Source organism: Xiphophorus maculatus, chromosome 15, assembly GCF_002775205.1.
Source record: "Xiphophorus maculatus strain JP 163 A chromosome 15, X_maculatus-5.0-male, whole genome shotgun sequence".
Classification (NCBI taxonomy): Eukaryota; Metazoa; Chordata; class Actinopteri; order Cyprinodontiformes; family Poeciliidae; genus Xiphophorus; species Xiphophorus maculatus.
This window is the reverse complement of record NC_036457.1, coordinates 5,309,712-5,325,465: the sequence shown is the minus strand read 5'-3', so window position 1 is coordinate 5,325,465 and position 15,754 is coordinate 5,309,712. Positions and strand designations below refer to the sequence as shown.

At 50.8% G+C, this 15,754-nt stretch overlaps 1 protein-coding gene across 13 annotated transcripts in view; it reads right to left on the bottom strand.

Annotated features, from left to right (window-relative positions):
- Positions 1-323: 323 nt before the first annotated feature.
- Positions 324-15,754, bottom strand: part of myo6 (myosin VI) — a 42,935-nt gene continuing 27,504 nt past the window's right edge. For 2 of the 13 annotated variants that reach the window (XM_023347422.1, XM_023347421.1), the window contains 24 exons: positions 15,480-15,637; positions 15,320-15,411; positions 15,104-15,176; positions 14,902-15,029; positions 13,948-14,043; positions 13,696-13,866; positions 13,316-13,354; positions 13,147-13,240; positions 11,566-11,696; positions 11,413-11,490; positions 11,118-11,247; positions 10,482-10,572; positions 9,734-9,884; positions 8,316-8,524; positions 6,838-6,916; positions 6,360-6,520; positions 5,483-5,521; positions 4,802-4,837; positions 4,476-4,514; positions 3,363-3,466; positions 2,739-2,870; positions 2,391-2,417; positions 1,569-1,787; positions 324-1,133 (listed from right to left, as the gene is read on the bottom strand). In XM_023347422.1, coding sequence (XP_023203190.1) covers positions 934-1,133; positions 1,569-1,787; positions 2,391-2,417; positions 2,739-2,870; positions 3,363-3,466; positions 4,476-4,514; positions 4,802-4,837; positions 5,483-5,521; positions 6,360-6,520; positions 6,838-6,916; positions 8,316-8,524; positions 9,734-9,884; positions 10,482-10,572; positions 11,118-11,247; positions 11,413-11,490; positions 11,566-11,696; positions 13,147-13,240; positions 13,316-13,354; positions 13,696-13,866; positions 13,948-14,043; positions 14,902-15,029; positions 15,104-15,176; positions 15,320-15,411; positions 15,480-15,637 — 2,677 coding nt within the window. In that variant the 3' untranslated portion in view covers positions 324-933. Of the gene's footprint in view, positions 1,134-1,568; positions 2,418-2,738; positions 2,871-3,362; positions 3,467-4,475; positions 4,515-4,801; positions 4,838-5,482; positions 5,522-6,359; positions 6,521-6,837; positions 6,917-8,315; positions 8,525-9,733; positions 9,885-10,481; positions 10,573-11,117; positions 11,248-11,412; positions 11,491-11,565; positions 11,697-13,146; positions 13,241-13,315; positions 13,355-13,695; positions 13,867-13,947; positions 14,044-14,901; positions 15,030-15,103; positions 15,177-15,319; positions 15,412-15,479; positions 15,638-15,754 lie in introns of those variants that run through there. The other 11 variants (XM_023347423.1, XM_023347424.1, XM_023347425.1 and 8 more) reach the window with 11 other exon arrangements.

Genomic DNA, 15,754 nt, shown 5'->3' with positions numbered 1-15,754 from the left:
TATTTGAATTTTAGCTGAAATGTTGAATAAATATTTCTGTTTTTCTCAAGTCTGTGTTTCAGCTTGTTAGGAGTGGAAGAAGAGAACCAGGAAGTAGAACAGGAAGTGAACCAGGAAGTAGAACAGGAAACACTTTATTCAACTGTTAGAGATCAGGGTCAGAGACGCGGATCAGAACCTCCTGGACCGGTTCTGGTTCCTTTCCTAACAGCATCAACATTCCGACCCGACGGCCCAGTTCAGGCTGGATGTCGATGCCGTTTGGACCTGCCGGTTCTGACCCGGCTCCTCCTGTGGGTTTTTAGCAGAGAACAGACAGGTTGCCGGTTTGATTCCTGCATGTTTTATTGCTTCTCATTCGGAGCCACAAAAGTAGAAACTTTCTCCCAAAAATAAACTCGTTTTCCGGTCGATCCACTCCGGAGCGTCACAGTCTGGGAGGAAGCAGATCCCGGAGCGTCCGGTCTCGGCTGTTGCATAATCGTTTCATTTTCCTTTTCAAACAGGAAATGATGTCAGAGCTGAACAGGAAGTGATGTCAGAGCCGCTCCAGGATACAACATTCCCAAATCAAACAGAAACAGGAAAAACGAGATTCATTCAACAAATTAATCACGTCTGGAAAACATTCGGCCAGAACGGAAACGAGCATCAATCAGGATGAGGAGCGGCTCCGCCTCACGCCGCCGCTCCGGCCCAGCAGAACCGACCGGATCGGACCGGGTCATCGGCCCATTGCCGGGTGGGAACGCTTCATCGGAATAAATCAGGAATGCATGATTAGAGGAATGATATATTCCAGGTGTGGAGGTCCGACTGCAGCGGCTAGCCTGTTAGCCTGAGTTAGCATGTTAGCCTCCATTAGCCTGCAGACGTTAAAATCGGCTAGTAGGATTAGCTCCTCCTGCAGGTCAGGAGCGGCGGCGCGCCCCGTCACTTCAGCAGGCTCTGCAGCATGGCGGTGGCGTAGGTGGGGCGCGCCTGGCGGCTCTCGATGGCACTGCGCAGGTACTGCACGCCGCCGCAGCGCTCCCAGATCTCCTCGAACTGTCGGGGCAGAATCTCCGCGCCGCGCTTCCGGGACAGACCCGTCTCCTCCAGGCTCAGCTCGCACATCTCCATGTCGTCCTTCCCTGCAGCAGAACCAGAACCATTAGACAGAACCAGTGGTCCAAACGTCCCCGAGATCCTGTAAACAGACGAAAGGTCTTTGTTGCTGCAGAGATTAAATCCCCTTCTGGAAAACCGGGTCATCATTTATCTGTAGGACCAGTTCTAGAAATCGGCAACATAGAACCAATAGGTGGAAGCTCAGGGCGTCATCTGCTGAAGGGGGCGCTGTTGCAGCAACTAGAAACAGAACAGAGCATTGCTAACTGGAGCTGCTAATCATGCTAGCATGCTTCGCTCCACATAAAGGTGCCTCGCTTCACCGCTGCTTGAGCTCAACTACCCACGATCCTTTGCTGCATCACCAAGTCCCAACCCAGAAACCAACGGCAACAAGATGTATATGAATGCTGCCATTCACCCTGGAGGTCGTGACCCCGTTAGCCCCGCCCACTGACCTGCCACCAGCAGGATGGGGTGCTTGTCGGGGTGCAGCTCCATCTGTCGGGCGATCCAGGCGCCGTCGAAGTGCGCGTACCACCAGCCTTTCTTCTGCTGCGGCTCCTTGAACTGGTCCGCCGGCCGGATGAACGGGATGCGGAAGTAACGCTGCTGCCGATTGGCCGACAGCTCCTGCTGCCGCGCCGGTAGGGGCGGAGCCAAGCTCTGCTGGGCTGCTGATTGGACAAGAGACGTTAGAAGCAACAGGACATGGAATTGGACCAGAACCAGAACCAACTGGACAGGAACCAGACACCCCAGTCTATCAGGGCCTACAGGCCGCTACGAGATCCAGAACCAGAAGATGCAGAATGTGGGAAGAATCAGAAAAGGTTCTGCAGAACCAGCAAGTCCAAATCCAGCTGGATCAGAACCAGCTGGGTCAGAACTTCACTGATGGAGCAGAGTCGAGGACCAGAACCTGAGACGCGTCCAACAGGACCTTCCCTCCCTGCTGGATCCACTCAGGTTCTGATCGGGTTCTGCTCGATCACACTTTGTTCTGGACCCAGTGTGGACCGGTACCACCAGAACATCTTCCTCCAGCAGTACAACAGATCAGAACCAGTACCTCTCTGACCAGGATCTGACCACAAAGGTCCAGCCAGGTTCTGGTTCTGATGAGCTTTGTCTGGTCGCCATGGAGACCAGAGACCCTGCCCCCCCTCCCTCCCTCTAGGAAGCAGAGCAGCTAGAAGCAGAACCAGAGGTCCCAGTAGGCCCAGTTAGGAGCAGAACCAGCAGGTTAGTGGAGGTTATTCGGGTTCTACAGAACTTACATGTTTCTTTGGCTGCAGACGGAACATCTGAAACACGGAGACACAGGATGAAGACGATTCTGCCCGACCCAAACGGGTCTGACAGGTTCTGGTTCTGTGTCAGGACCAGAACCTGCAGAAGCTCAGGAGCTTTATTTTGAAAGTCTGACATAAATCCATTTCCTGTTTGGGGCAGAAACATCAGAACTTCCTGTTCAGAACCAGAATCTCTGTGAGGAAACTAGTTGGATCGGAACCTTCAGGTGGCTAGAAGGTTCTGATGTTTCCTGACCAACAGAACCTTCAGCTGAAGATCTGAGGAGCTGGTGTAACCAGAACCGGTTCAGAACCAGAACAGAAGCGGCGTACCGTAGTCCATGACGGAGCGCGGCGCCCGCTGCTCCGTCTCGGTGTTCCTCTTCTTGTTCCGGGCCTTCCAGGCGTGGTACACCTTCAGCCGCCGGTGGAACTCCTCCCTGCAGGCCGCCAGCAGCTCGATGTCTGAGGGAGAGGAGGACGGGTCAGGACCCGGTTCTGTTGGGCTCACCCACTCAGGGAGGTTCACTGGGTTTGGTTTAGAATTTGTTAACGTGACAGATCTGATCCATAATACACTCTGGACCCAACAGAACCAGCCGACTGGATCCTCCCTGAAGGTCATTGTCTCTTTAGCTGCTCACCAACCCTGAGACCTCAGTCAGCACCGACCCAATGCTGCTTGGTTCTGACCGTTTAATACTTTAAATTAGATTCTGAAAACCGATCTAACAGTTTAGTAGCCCAATAACCCCTCACCCAACAACCCCACCCCTCGTCCAATAGCCCCGCCCTCATCCACAGCCCCGCCCTCACCATAAAATCAATTAACTTTTGGATCTGTGTTGTTCGCCACAGAACGTGTTGATGGACCCAGACCCAGAACTAGATCAGAACTTCAATCTGGATCTAAACATGAACCCGGATCCAGATCTCATCTGGATCCGGGTCACTCACCACAGGATGTGTTGATGGCGTCCCGCAGCTCGGCGTACTTCCACTTGCTCAACTCAAACTTTTTGGCGTTGGCAGCAGCTTTGTTGGCCTGAACCTGCGGCCCTCTGGGACAGGAAGCAGAGACAAGAAACAGGAAGTGAGACGAAGACGTGCAGGTGAGGAGGAAAGCCTGAACGCCGAAGATCCAGAGGAGCCGAGTTCACTGAGAGTTTCCCACTGAAACTGGTTCTTATCACGGTTCTGGTCCAAAAAGAAGTAAAGAGTTCTGGACCAGCAGAAGTTCTGACCGGGTCCAAAAGGTTCTGGTTCTTAACCTGGATCTGGACTCAGTCCTCAGCTGCAGGAACCGGATCTGAATCTGGACTATCTGCTCCTCAGACCTTTTAGTCTCTGGATCAACACTCTAGTCTTCAGGAGCCATAACACTTGGTGAACCAGAACTCCCAGTGAACCCAACTCCATCAGGAGCACAAAGGTGGAATCAGAGTCCAGTTCTACAAACAGAACAGGGTTACGGGTAAGAAACACACCAAGTGGAGGAGAGGAGAAAGAACTGCATGCAGTAGAACCCAGTAGAACCAGTAGAACCCAGGGTCTGGCGGACAGAGTGAGCAGAATCCATCTGTGAACCGTCGGCGACTTTTTATATTGGAAATTAAGGAATTTGATTAATTTTAATTTAAAATTTTGATTTCTGTCGTTGCATCAGAAACCAGGAGATCCATTTTTTCGTCTTCATCCAGCTGCGCAGATCAGCGAAACCACCTGGACCGGACCGGACCTCTGCTGGTTCTGGACCTTAAAGCTCTTCATCAGAAACCTGGAAGTACCAGGAAGGGCCCGCTGGTGGCACTGTAATTCACGCCCAACCCGGGCGATCTTTCGGGTCAGACGTTCTGGCGGTTCTGGAGGTGTGAGCGGGAATAAGACCCGAGCAGCAATTCCCGGTTCTCCAAACATCTGAACTTCCTCCACCAATGGGTCGCAGGTCCAGAACCTTCTTCTTCATTGGCAGGTTTGGATCAATCTGGATCACCTGGTTCTGATTAGCGATCTGATCCGAATCATAGAGAGATCGGAGAGATTTGGTTCCGATGGACGGATTTTACCCACCGGGCCAGAAGTTCGGTCATCTCCTTCGCCATTTCCTCCCTGCAAAGCATGATGGGCCGGGTTAGCAGGATGTGGGCGGAGCTTAGACACATTTCAACCCAAGAAGAAGAAACTAGTTTCTGCTCTCAATGTGAAATTAACCCAAGAAGAAGAGGCCAACAAACTCCCAGTTTACCCAGAAGAACCAGAACCAAACCCAGTTTCTGACCCAGTTCAGGTTTTCTAACTGGTTCTGATCCGGTTCTGGTCCATACGGACCGGGCCAGATGCTGCAGGACACCTGAACGTGTTGCTGCAGGTGCAGCAGGTGTGTGAGAGGAACCTACATGGTGTAGTTCTTCAGCTTGGCGCCGACCTGCAGACTGGAGAGAGTCAGAGTTAGAGCCGACGAAGAGGAGGAGCGACGAAGAGGAGGAGCCATTCTCCTCCCAGGTGATCAATCAGGCGATCAATCATTGATCCATATTGATCCATCATTGATCCATCAGCTCCAATCCGAGGAAGTCGGACTGGTCACCAATTGAACCAGTTCCTACTGAAACCGGGCCAGAACCCTTCACTGGTTCCTATTGGCCACCAAGCTGGACCCAGCAGAACCGGATCCATCAGAACCAACCACAGCTCAGCTGTCTCTGATGTCACCCAATGAAGCTTCTTCTACGGCGGTGGACGGGGCCAGACCTGGTTCTCTGGAAGTCGACCCAATCGTCTATTGCTGGGTTCCTTCCAGAATCAGCCCTGGTTCTGACCCGGTTCTGAACTGGAACCAGCTTGTTGAGACAATCAGAACCTGGATTCAAACACGGAGATTCTAACAATTTGCAGCTTATGTTTGGACTGTTCTGGTTCTGAACCGTCTGGAGACTAGAACTGGTGCTGATCAGGTCGGAAAAGGTTCTAGTAGGAAATGAGGAGGTTCTGTTAGATTGTTACAGCATGCAGGGGTCAGAGGTCAGGGGTCAGAAAGAGCCAGGGTTAATCAGAAAGGTTAAGTCTGAGGATCTTACGCTGCTCTCTCTGGAGACGATGGAACGGAGGAGCCGTTACTGGAACAGGAGAAGAAGAACATCGATAAACACCAGAGAAGAAGAACATCGATAAACACCAGAGAAGAAGAACATCGATAAACACCAGAGAAGAAGAACATCGATAAACACCAGAGAAGAAGAACACCGATAAACACCAAAGAAGAACACGATAAACACCAGAGAAGAAGAACATCGATAAACACCAGAGAAGAAGAACACCGATAAACACCAGAGAAGAAGAACACCGATAAACACCAGAGAAGAAGAACACCGATAAACACCAGAGAAGAAGAACATCGATAAACACCAGAGAAGAAGAACATGATAAACACCAGAGAAGAAGAACATGATAAACACCAAAGAAGAACATCGATAAACACCAGAGAAGAAGAACACCGATAAACACCAAAGAAGAACACGATAAACACCAGAGAAGAAGAACACCATTAAACACCAGAGAAGAAGAACATCGATAAACACCAGAGAAGAAGAACACCGATAAACACCAGAGAAGAAGAACACCGATAAACACCAGAGAAGAAGAACATCGATAAACACCAGAGAAGAAGAACACCGATAAACACCAGAGAAGAAGAACATCGATAAACACCAGAGAAGAAGAACATGATAAACACCAGAGAAGAAGAACACCATTAAACACCAGAGAAGAAGAACATCGATAAACATGGTGGAACTTCGTTAGTTTCCTCCTGAGCTCAGGAAGAATAGCCGTTATGAAAATGGCTAGTGGGGATCCAAATAAACCAAGGTCCAGGTTGTTGTACACCGGGAAATAGATTTGTTCAGAGCAGGTCACTGTGAGCTTCCTGAGCCTAGAGGTCAAAGGTCAGGGTACCTGCGCAGTCCAGAGTCGTTCAGCGTCTCATCGGGGATCAGCTCCGCCTCGCTCTGGGCGATCCGCATGGCCAGCTCCCGGTCTCTCCGCTCCTGCTCCAGCACCGCCTGCCGCGCCACTTCCTCCTCCCGCTCCGCCTGCAGCTGCAGCTCCAGCTCCGCCTGGGGACGGATTACAATCTGGATTATTTGGTCCAGATGGTCCCTCAGCAGGTGGAACCAGGAAGAGCCTGCTTCCTGTTTCTGTGGATGTCTATCCACCTCCACTTCCTGTTACAACAGGGTTAGCAGGACTGCTAGCACTTAGCAGCTAACAGGGTTAGCAGGAATGCTAGCAAAAGGCCGCTGTCTGAATGAGATCCAGGCTATATTAAATATTTTTAAATGCTGCTGCTCAGGTTGAGCAATGTTGGAGGAACGCTAGTTTCACACATGACCTTCAGCGAACTCATCCAGCGCTGGTGTGAAGAAACACCAACCTGCAGCCGCCTCTCTTCTTCCTCCCTCTTCTTCCTTTCCTCCTCTTCCTGCTTCCTCTTCAGCTCCATCTCTGCTTTCCTACAGAGGAACAGACAGAAGGCAAGAGGGAAGTTCATCCATCTCTGCAGAAGTCCCGGGTCCCACTTCGGAGACGTTCCAACGATCAACACGCACTGGAGAACCTGACGGGGCCGAGCGGATGAGAAACGGTGGACAGAATGTTCTGGGTTTTTACTGAAATGTTATCTTGGCGTTTGCTCATGAACTGTGGATGTTCCGGAGCTAGACAAGCTAAATCAGTAAATTCAGCCGCCACAGCTCCTCTGCTAGCAGTTTGGACTGGAAGACGTTTGGACGTCCATCAGTCCAGTGACGAAGCTGTTGTCAACATGAGTTATGAACATGTGACTCAAACCGGACACAGCGCCCCCTAATGGTCAGCTTGAACCGCTACATCCTAGGAATGTCAGAGTTTCAGAAAAGTCTGACAAGCAACATGTTCATAACTTTCATAAAAGAAACTAGCAACTTGCTGAGAAACACGCGCGCCCGCTCGCTAGCCCAAATCCTGACTGTCCACCAGGGGGCATGTCTGAGTGAGTTTTATACCACATAATATCACCTGCGGTACCACCATCCAACCCAAAGAGGGCAGCACTGAGGCACCCTTAGGCCAAATTTTCAGGATTAAATTTAGATGAAAATGTCACAATTTGCACAGAAACCAAGACAGAAGAACCGATTTAGACAATTCATCAGAAGAAATGTTTGATTTGGGGTTCAGTTAGATTCAGATGAAATCAAAATGTTTTTATTGAAAACAACAGAATTATTCTACTGAAACTTTGTCCAGTCTGCTGACTGATTTTCACCGCTGCAGATCTGAGATCAGGACGGCTGAAGGTCATTCTGCTGGGAAACGTGCAGATGAAGGCTGCACGTCTCAGGCCGCGACCTTCAGCAGGCTGCGACCTTCAGCGCGCGGCGCAGGGGGAGCAAGCCATAAAGCTCAGCCTGTCGTCTCTAATGTGCGACATTAGCGAGCGGCGGCTTGTGACGAACACGACGGCTCCCATCAGTCCTGCTAAAGACTCCCAGGCTGCAGCGGGCCGTGACCCGCATGCAGAGCGCCGCCGCCACAGGAGGGGGAGGGCTCCTAACGCTGGGTCCCGGCTCTGCACCTCTGGATCATCAGGCGCCAGGGAGGAACCAGAAGAGGCTCAACCCTTCCGACCAACCTAGATCGTCAGCAGCAGAACTGGGACCGCCCGCCTCTGGGGAACCGGACCCGCCAGCACAGAGCCGCCGCAGTGGGAAATATAATAAAGCTTTCCAATATTTCTGAGTTTTTCTGCATCAAAAATTTCGGGCCGACAGGAAAATGTATTTCTGCTCAGCTGAGTCTGAACTGATCCAGAGTAATCAGATTACCCCAACAGACTGTGGAGCTGCGCTGCGATTGGATGTTCCTACTTACAGGCGGCGCTCCTCCTCCTCCTGCCTGCGGCGCTGCTCCTCCTCCTCTCTCCTCTTCCTCTCGCGCTCCATCTCCTCCTGGATGCGGCGCAGACGCTCGCGCTCCTCCTCCTCCTTCTTCTTGTTCTGCAGGTCCATCAGCAGCTTTTCCGACCGCTTCACCTGAACCTGGTACTCATGGTCGATGTCGATGCGGCTCATCATGGTGCTCTGGAACGCAGGCAGAGAGGGTCAGAGGTCAGGTTCAGAAACTTCAAGCTGAGGATTTGGCTGGTCTATATCTGACTTTATGGTCAGGGCTGCCATGGTTTCCACCCTCGTTAAGCCGTCACCTTAAAGTGGATGAATATTTATGAGCAGCTGTCATTTCCATGACAACGCTGTACGGATGACAAAGTTCGTCCGTACAGCCGTCATTCACGGCACTATGAGCCCGTCAGAGCCAGTAGAACGGCCTATTTAAAACCCGGATTCTGCCAGAACATTTATCGTCATCAGCTGTTAGCAGCTGCTAACTACGGCAAACCACCATGCCCAAAAGTTGGCTCTATTGCGCCATCTGATCCGGAAAGGACTGAAGAAAGAAAACTGGATATACAGTGAACCCTCGGTTTTCGCGGGGGTTACGTTCCAAAAAGAAGCCGTGATGGGCGAAAAGTAATAACCTTTATTTTTTTTACAATTATTATACAATGAAATACTCCATAATACATTGAAACCAAAGAACAAATAAAAGTACTGTATAAACTTTTTTTTTTTTTTTTACAAATAACTATTGTACTGTAAAATAATCATTTTAATCATCAATACGAACTGAAGGCGGATTCCCGTGCCCGAATTGCAGAGATCAGCGCCGCCCCACCGCGACCCCAGTCATTGGATCAGAACGGGAGAAAATAAAAAATGATTCTGAAAAAAAACCCAACAAAGTACAGTAGGACAAATAGTGACTCCCGTGTATTTCACTGCTCTTCTGACTGAGCCGCTGCATCCTGACTCCGCTCTGTAGCGGGTTTTTTTCTTCTTCTAAAGCCCGCGGTGCAGGTGTGTTTTTTCGAGAGAAGAACATAGTTATCTGTAGATGTTGTCGCTCTTTTTTCTTCTGGGCAAAAAGATTCTTATAAACCGACATGCCACCATCGATTATGTTAAATATGGCAAGCTGTTTTACGTACGTGTACATATTAAACCGCAACGTTGTTGACACACAGGTAGAGAAGAAGCAGAGAGACTGTTTAGCCAATCAGAATGCAGAACACAATGCACGATGCAAATCCGTGAAGCAGCGAGACCGCGAAAGGTGAGCCGCGAAATAGCGAGGGTTCACTGTATATGCTTCTATGGATGGGCTCACACAACAACATCTGGCCCAAATGTGCTGCCATCCCACCAAAACCACCAGACCCAGCAGAACCTCACCTTGATCTTCAGCATCAGGGCGTTGATGGAGTTCTCCAGCTCCTGGATCTGCTGGGTCATCTCCTGCTTTCCCTCCTTCAGGCCCCCCACCACCTCCGTGAAGCGGCCCATCCTCTTCCTCAGGTTCTGGACCTTCACCAACCCGTCGATGCTGCGGACACACAACCGGGTCTGTTAGCAGGACCACAGGAACCGGGTCAGCTAGCGGGCCGGCTAGCAGGGCGACGCGCCATTATTCCAACTCTCATCATTTTGAACAGATTTCTTCTTCTCCATGTCAAGTTTGGCTTCAGGTCAAAGTTCACCCAGAAGTGTTCATGACACAAAGAACCGATACGATCCACCAGAACCTCCAACTGGATCAACCGCCATGGGTCCGGCTCCCAGTCTGCCGTTTGAGTCATGAGGTTCTGAACCAGCGGTTCTGGTTCCGACTGCGACCTGATCCGTCCATCACTGCAGAATTTCCTGCAGTCGTCGTCGCTCCAGTAATCCCTGACGGCGCCGCTCGGCACAGATCAGCAGGCTGTCAGAGATGATGAAGGAAACGGTGCTCCAAACGGTTCTAATCAGACGGATCGGCCGCCCGGAACCGTCACACGCAAAGTACGCAACGAGCAGAACGCCGCCGCTGGTGGCGGCGGCTGGGGAGTGACGGATAATGAAGTGGAGGGAGCGTGGCGGTCAGAGAGCTTGAGGAGGAAGCTGCTAACTGAGGACAGGAAGCAGAACGGGAAGTGTAACCCACCGAGGCTTGTGCTTCTTCCTGCAGAGCCACATGCGGACCATCTTCTGCATGGTGATGCAGGCGCCGGCCCGGTACAGGATCTTGTTCTTCACTGTAACAGACAGACAGGAACCAGTTTAAACAACTGGACCCAAACCGGACACAACACCAGAACCAGAACCGCAGAGAATGGGAAGTTAAAGGCCCAGAGTCCACCAGGTGGAGACATCTAGTGGTTCAGATATGAAACTGCAACGGAGTAAATATGTTGAGAGCCGGAAACAAAAATCAAAAGATTTTTAAAGTCCTGATGCTACATCAGATAGTGCAGCAACCACCTGAACCAACCAGAACCACCCAGTTCTGGACCAGTCCTGGTTGGTTCTGACCAACAGAATCATTGCGCCTCTTCATTACTGTGAATAATCTCAGCCTGGATCAATGATGGATTGATTAGTGTCAGCATTTATAAATCCACAGGTTTCCAGTTTTCTGTCATGATCTGAATCGGCTCAGAAGTTCTTGAGGTTCTGGTCCGAGAGCAGGAGGATGAACCAGAAACGACTGATTGGTGTGGATGGGAGAACGTTGCCGGCAGTAAAGAAGCAACGCTTCAGAGAAACGATGAAATGTGATGAAGGTGATGAAGCTGCTTACGCTTGATGACGGACAGAGCGCACCACTGGACCTTCTTCCAGCGGCTGTGGATCAGCCATTTGTTGACCTTCTGGACCAGCACCGCCAGGTGCTCCGGGTCGGACCTCATGATCTGGTCAAACTCTGCGAACTGGAATCAGTCAGAATAGTAAGTAACGTCTCTGCTCTCTTTGAGAGCCTGACTGTCATGCTGCTGTCTGATGTTCTGGTGAAGACAGGCCTCCAGAGCCAACAGGCTCGGTTCTGATCGGCAGATCGGTTGGTCTGGTGCAGAAAGGAAGGAAGGATGTCTCACCTTTCCAGGGCGGAAGAACACTTTGGTGAGGCCGAACTTGTAGTCGTTCTCGTCGAGTCCCAGAGCTTTGAACAAAGCCTGCAACAGAAAAACACAAGGTTCTTAAAATCAGCCGCCAGGGCCCGGTTCCGGTCCAGAGCTTCAAGAACTCACCTTACAGAAGAGCCGCGGGTCGAGGCGGGTCAGCTTGGGCGGCATGTACTTCTGGTACATGTTGTAGAGTTCATGGAAAGGAGCTCTGGAGGGAAAGCCGCCCTGCATCAGGTCCAGAACCGACACCATTCCTACAGAACACGGCCCAGAACAGAACCTCAACATGTCTGAACCTTCAGGCAGCCGATCCGTTCGCAATCGGGCTCTTTCCATTTTATTTCTCATGTGACATGAACGACCAGCACCGCAGCTGCAGCCTGGTCGTTTTAGTTTGTATTTGCTGCCTCTTGGACATATTTTTAAGAAATGTTATATCTCTTTTTACTGTTTGCTGATGATTTGCAATGGATGAACCAAATGTTTCTTCACATGAATCAAAATAAAACTCAAGTTATTCTGTTTGGACCAAAGAGCCTTATTAGTAAACCTGCTAAAACTCTTGGTTCCTTTGCTCCTTGTATCATTGCTCTGTTAGAAATCTCGGTGCCATTTTGACAGTTTGATGCTTTTTTAAAATCTTTTAGCAAAGTTAAATCCAGCTTCTGTCTAAAAGAAACGTATCCACGCCTTCATCACTACACGTTTAGACTACGGCAACTCATTATATCAAAATATGGACCAATCTTCTCTACAGCATCTCCAAATGATTCAAAATGCCGCAGCAAGAATTTTAACTGGAACCTGGAAACCAGAGCGCATAACTCCAGTACCAGTTCTCTGTATTGGCTGCCAGTTTATCAGATTGATTTTAAAATCCTTTTATTGGTTATTAAAACTCTACATGGCCTAGATTCAGATTATCTTCAAGACCTTCTTCATAACCAATCTGTCTCTAGAACTCTTGGATCTAATAATACATTTCTCTTACATATTCCCAGAACCAGCCTGAAAAGCAGAGGAGTCCGGGTTCGCCGTCACTGCTGCTGATCTGTGGAGCAACTTTAACACTGGATCTGCTCACTTCTTAAAACTCATTTTTATTCTTTAGCTTTTCCTTAAGGCCTGACATTGTAATTTACATGTCCTGTCTATTTTAATTTGAGTTTTATTCTGATGTGTTTTATGAATACAGTACAGCACTTTGGAACAGTGAATATTTGTTTTTAAAGTGCTTTAGAAATACACCTGACATTGAGGGTCAGGGCAGGACCACCACCCACTCAGAGGGAGTGTGTGGGGCCTCGCTCTGTGGCGTGTCCCTCAGAGGCTCGGTCAGCCTGTGGCAGCGTTTCCAAACCCTTGGCCTGCAGGTTTTACATGTTGAAGGAGCTTCTCTCCTTAAACTCACCAGGAGGTGCTGGTCCAGTTAGTCCATTAATCTGAAAGTGAAGCAGAGCCTCAATCCTCTCTAGCTGCAGGAGATGAAAATGTTCTCAGCTGCTTGTGGAGAACAATCTGATTGATGCTAATTAGAGGAGCTTGTGCCGTCTTCTCTGCATGCTGAGTCAATTAAAGCCAATCATCAGCGAAGCAGATACTGCCAGAAACAGGAAGGAGCTCCAGCTGTCTTCCCTCCATGCTAAGCTAAAGCTAATCATCTGCTAGCTCCCAGAAACAGGAAGGAGCTCCAGCGATTCGTACCGGAGCACTGCAGCTGGGAGAGAATCTGAGCTCCTTCAAACTGGTGGCTGATCATCTTCAGGTTGGGTTTGATGCAGCGGATGAAGCTGGAACCCTGAAGGAGAAGCGGATCAGTCAGACCCAGTGAGCAGAACCAGAACCAGCAGCCTTGCAGGGGAACATGACTCACCGTGCTGCGGAGCTTGTCCAGGAGAATATTCAGCTGCATCTGCAGGAGAAACAGGAGCTCTGTCATTAAAGCAGTCGGTTCATGACCACATCTCTGCTGGATTCAGGCGACGATCTGATTTATTTTCTGGTCTCACGCTGAAGCTGCTTCGGGTCAAACCGGGTCAGGGTGGTGAAACATTTGGCCCACCGACCGGCAACACTAAACTCTGAAAGCTGCTATCAGAGTCTCACACACATCAAGGACACGCAAGCATTCACAGGATGCGGTTACCATAGAAACACAGGAGCTGACAGGAACCAGAGCCTATCAAAGCCCGTCAGGTCAGGGTGGGCGACGGAGCGCAGTGGGTCAGAGGTCGTGCTCGGCGTCCTTCTCACCTTGAACTTGTTTCCGACGCTGATGAAACTGAGCTTCCCGGCCTTCTGCTTGGTGTCTCGGCTGCTGGCGGCGTTCTCAAAGAGCTGGCGGACGAAGCGGTCCTTGGACTCGCTCACCAGGCTCTCCAGGGACATGTGCAGTGCATCGTTGTTCTTCTCCACAAACTGGGTCTGATGAGAGACACGAGGACACGATCAGACCCTGCAGGGGTCCGACCAGGCAGCCGGACCAGGCTCCTCTGCTCAACCCACCGTCTCGTAGCACACGGCTCCGGCGAAGTGGCGGATGATGAAACCTTCGTCGTCCCGGACGTTCCGGTGGACGGCCAGCTTGGACTTCCTGGGAATCTGCGGGACACAGAGACAGAGTCATCAGGACGTTTTCCCAGAACCACCAGAACAAACTGAACAGATTTCATCCACAGATGGTTCCAGTTCAGACTAGAGAATTTAAGCAGTAACATTCAGGTCTTTTATTTTGAAAACACAAAGTACTTCCTTCACCAGCTGATCATTAGATGTGGAGATAAAAAACTTTTATTATTTCAAGAAACTAAACTCATCTTTAAATGATCACAGCTTCTAGTCGTTTTCTGGCCTCTAAGTCTGTTTCCCTCCTGACGGTCCGGTAGACCCGGTTCTACTGGAACCAGAACTCCACCATCTGCTCCACCTCCAGCTGCTGTGGTTCTCTGAGTCAAACCAACCTGTTCCCCTCCTGGCCTGTGGGGGCGCTGCACCAAGAACCACTGAAGGATACCACACAAAAACCTCTGAAGACACTGAGAGCAACTTCCTGTTTCACCAGATGGAAACAAGATGGAGGCGTCAGATTTAAGTGGTTGGAGGATTTCTCTTTAGTCTTTGGCTGAAGACCAGGAGCCATTTCTGCTGCTAGTGCTAAGCTAGCACATTAGCTTTGGCTGTATTTACCCAGAATGCCCTTCGCTGTAGTCCACTTCCTGCCTTTGGATCGGTCTCCGGTCCACTTCGCGTTCACATTCAAACCGAACCCAGACCGAGGTTTGGAGGACCAGAGGTCAGAGGTCGTCTAGGGTTCACACCTCACCAACCGATCCGGACTTTCTAGGCAAAGTGCGGTTCGTTCCCCAATGATATTGTGATTATCCATGAGGGTCTGTGAGCTGGCAGGGCGTTCTTAGCAACCCACTGGTTCCAGGCTTCAGCTGAAGCAGTAGGACTCACCGTGAGGCGGAAATGGTTCCTGTGCTTGTTGTGAACCGTGTCGGTGAAGTGCTGGTCACTGGGCTGAGGCAGGCGGTTCTCCTCGTCTAAGATGTCCAGAATGCCCACCAGCTTGGCCTCCACCAGGTCTGCAGAGACAGAGGAGACGCCCTGATGAAGAGGAGGAGGAAGCAGCAGCTGCAGGCCGTCCAGAGGGACCTACCGATGCAGTCCTGGTTGTCCACGTAGTGAACCTCGTTGACCCCCAGCCCCTCCTTCTGGTACAGCTCTTGTTCCTGCAGAGCAAACCAGACCATGACAGTGAGAGAGACCGTCCAATCAGGACAGGCGATGCTGCTTCCAGCTTCCTGGGTGCTGCCAGGAGATCGCGGAAACCAGAACCTAAGCGACCGGGTCCGTTGTCATGGCAGCAGCTCACCTCCTTCAGGATGCGCTCGTTGAAGAATTGCTGCAGCTTCTCGTTGCAGTAGTTGATGCAGAACTGCTCAAAGCTGTTGTGTTCAAAGTATTCTGGAAGACAGAGAGAAGGTCAGAGGTCATCTCCCTCCCACGACCCCTCTTCCTCATCGTGGACTGACCGAAGCCGGCGATGTCCAGCACGCCGATGAAGTTAGCCGAGGAGTCGAAGGGGAAGCACTGGTTGACCCGCGTCACCACGTGGTCGAAGAGCCGGCTGTAGGTGGCCTTGGCCAGCGCGTCCCGGGCGTTGTTGGCCTGCTCCACCTTCAGGGGCACCCTGGGGAGACACGGGGTGACCTCTGACCTTTACAGACTTCACTAGGGAGAGAGAGCTCCCGGCCTGACAATCAGGTTAGCAGCAGCTGCCAGGAACTGGAGCGTGTCGGGGTCGACC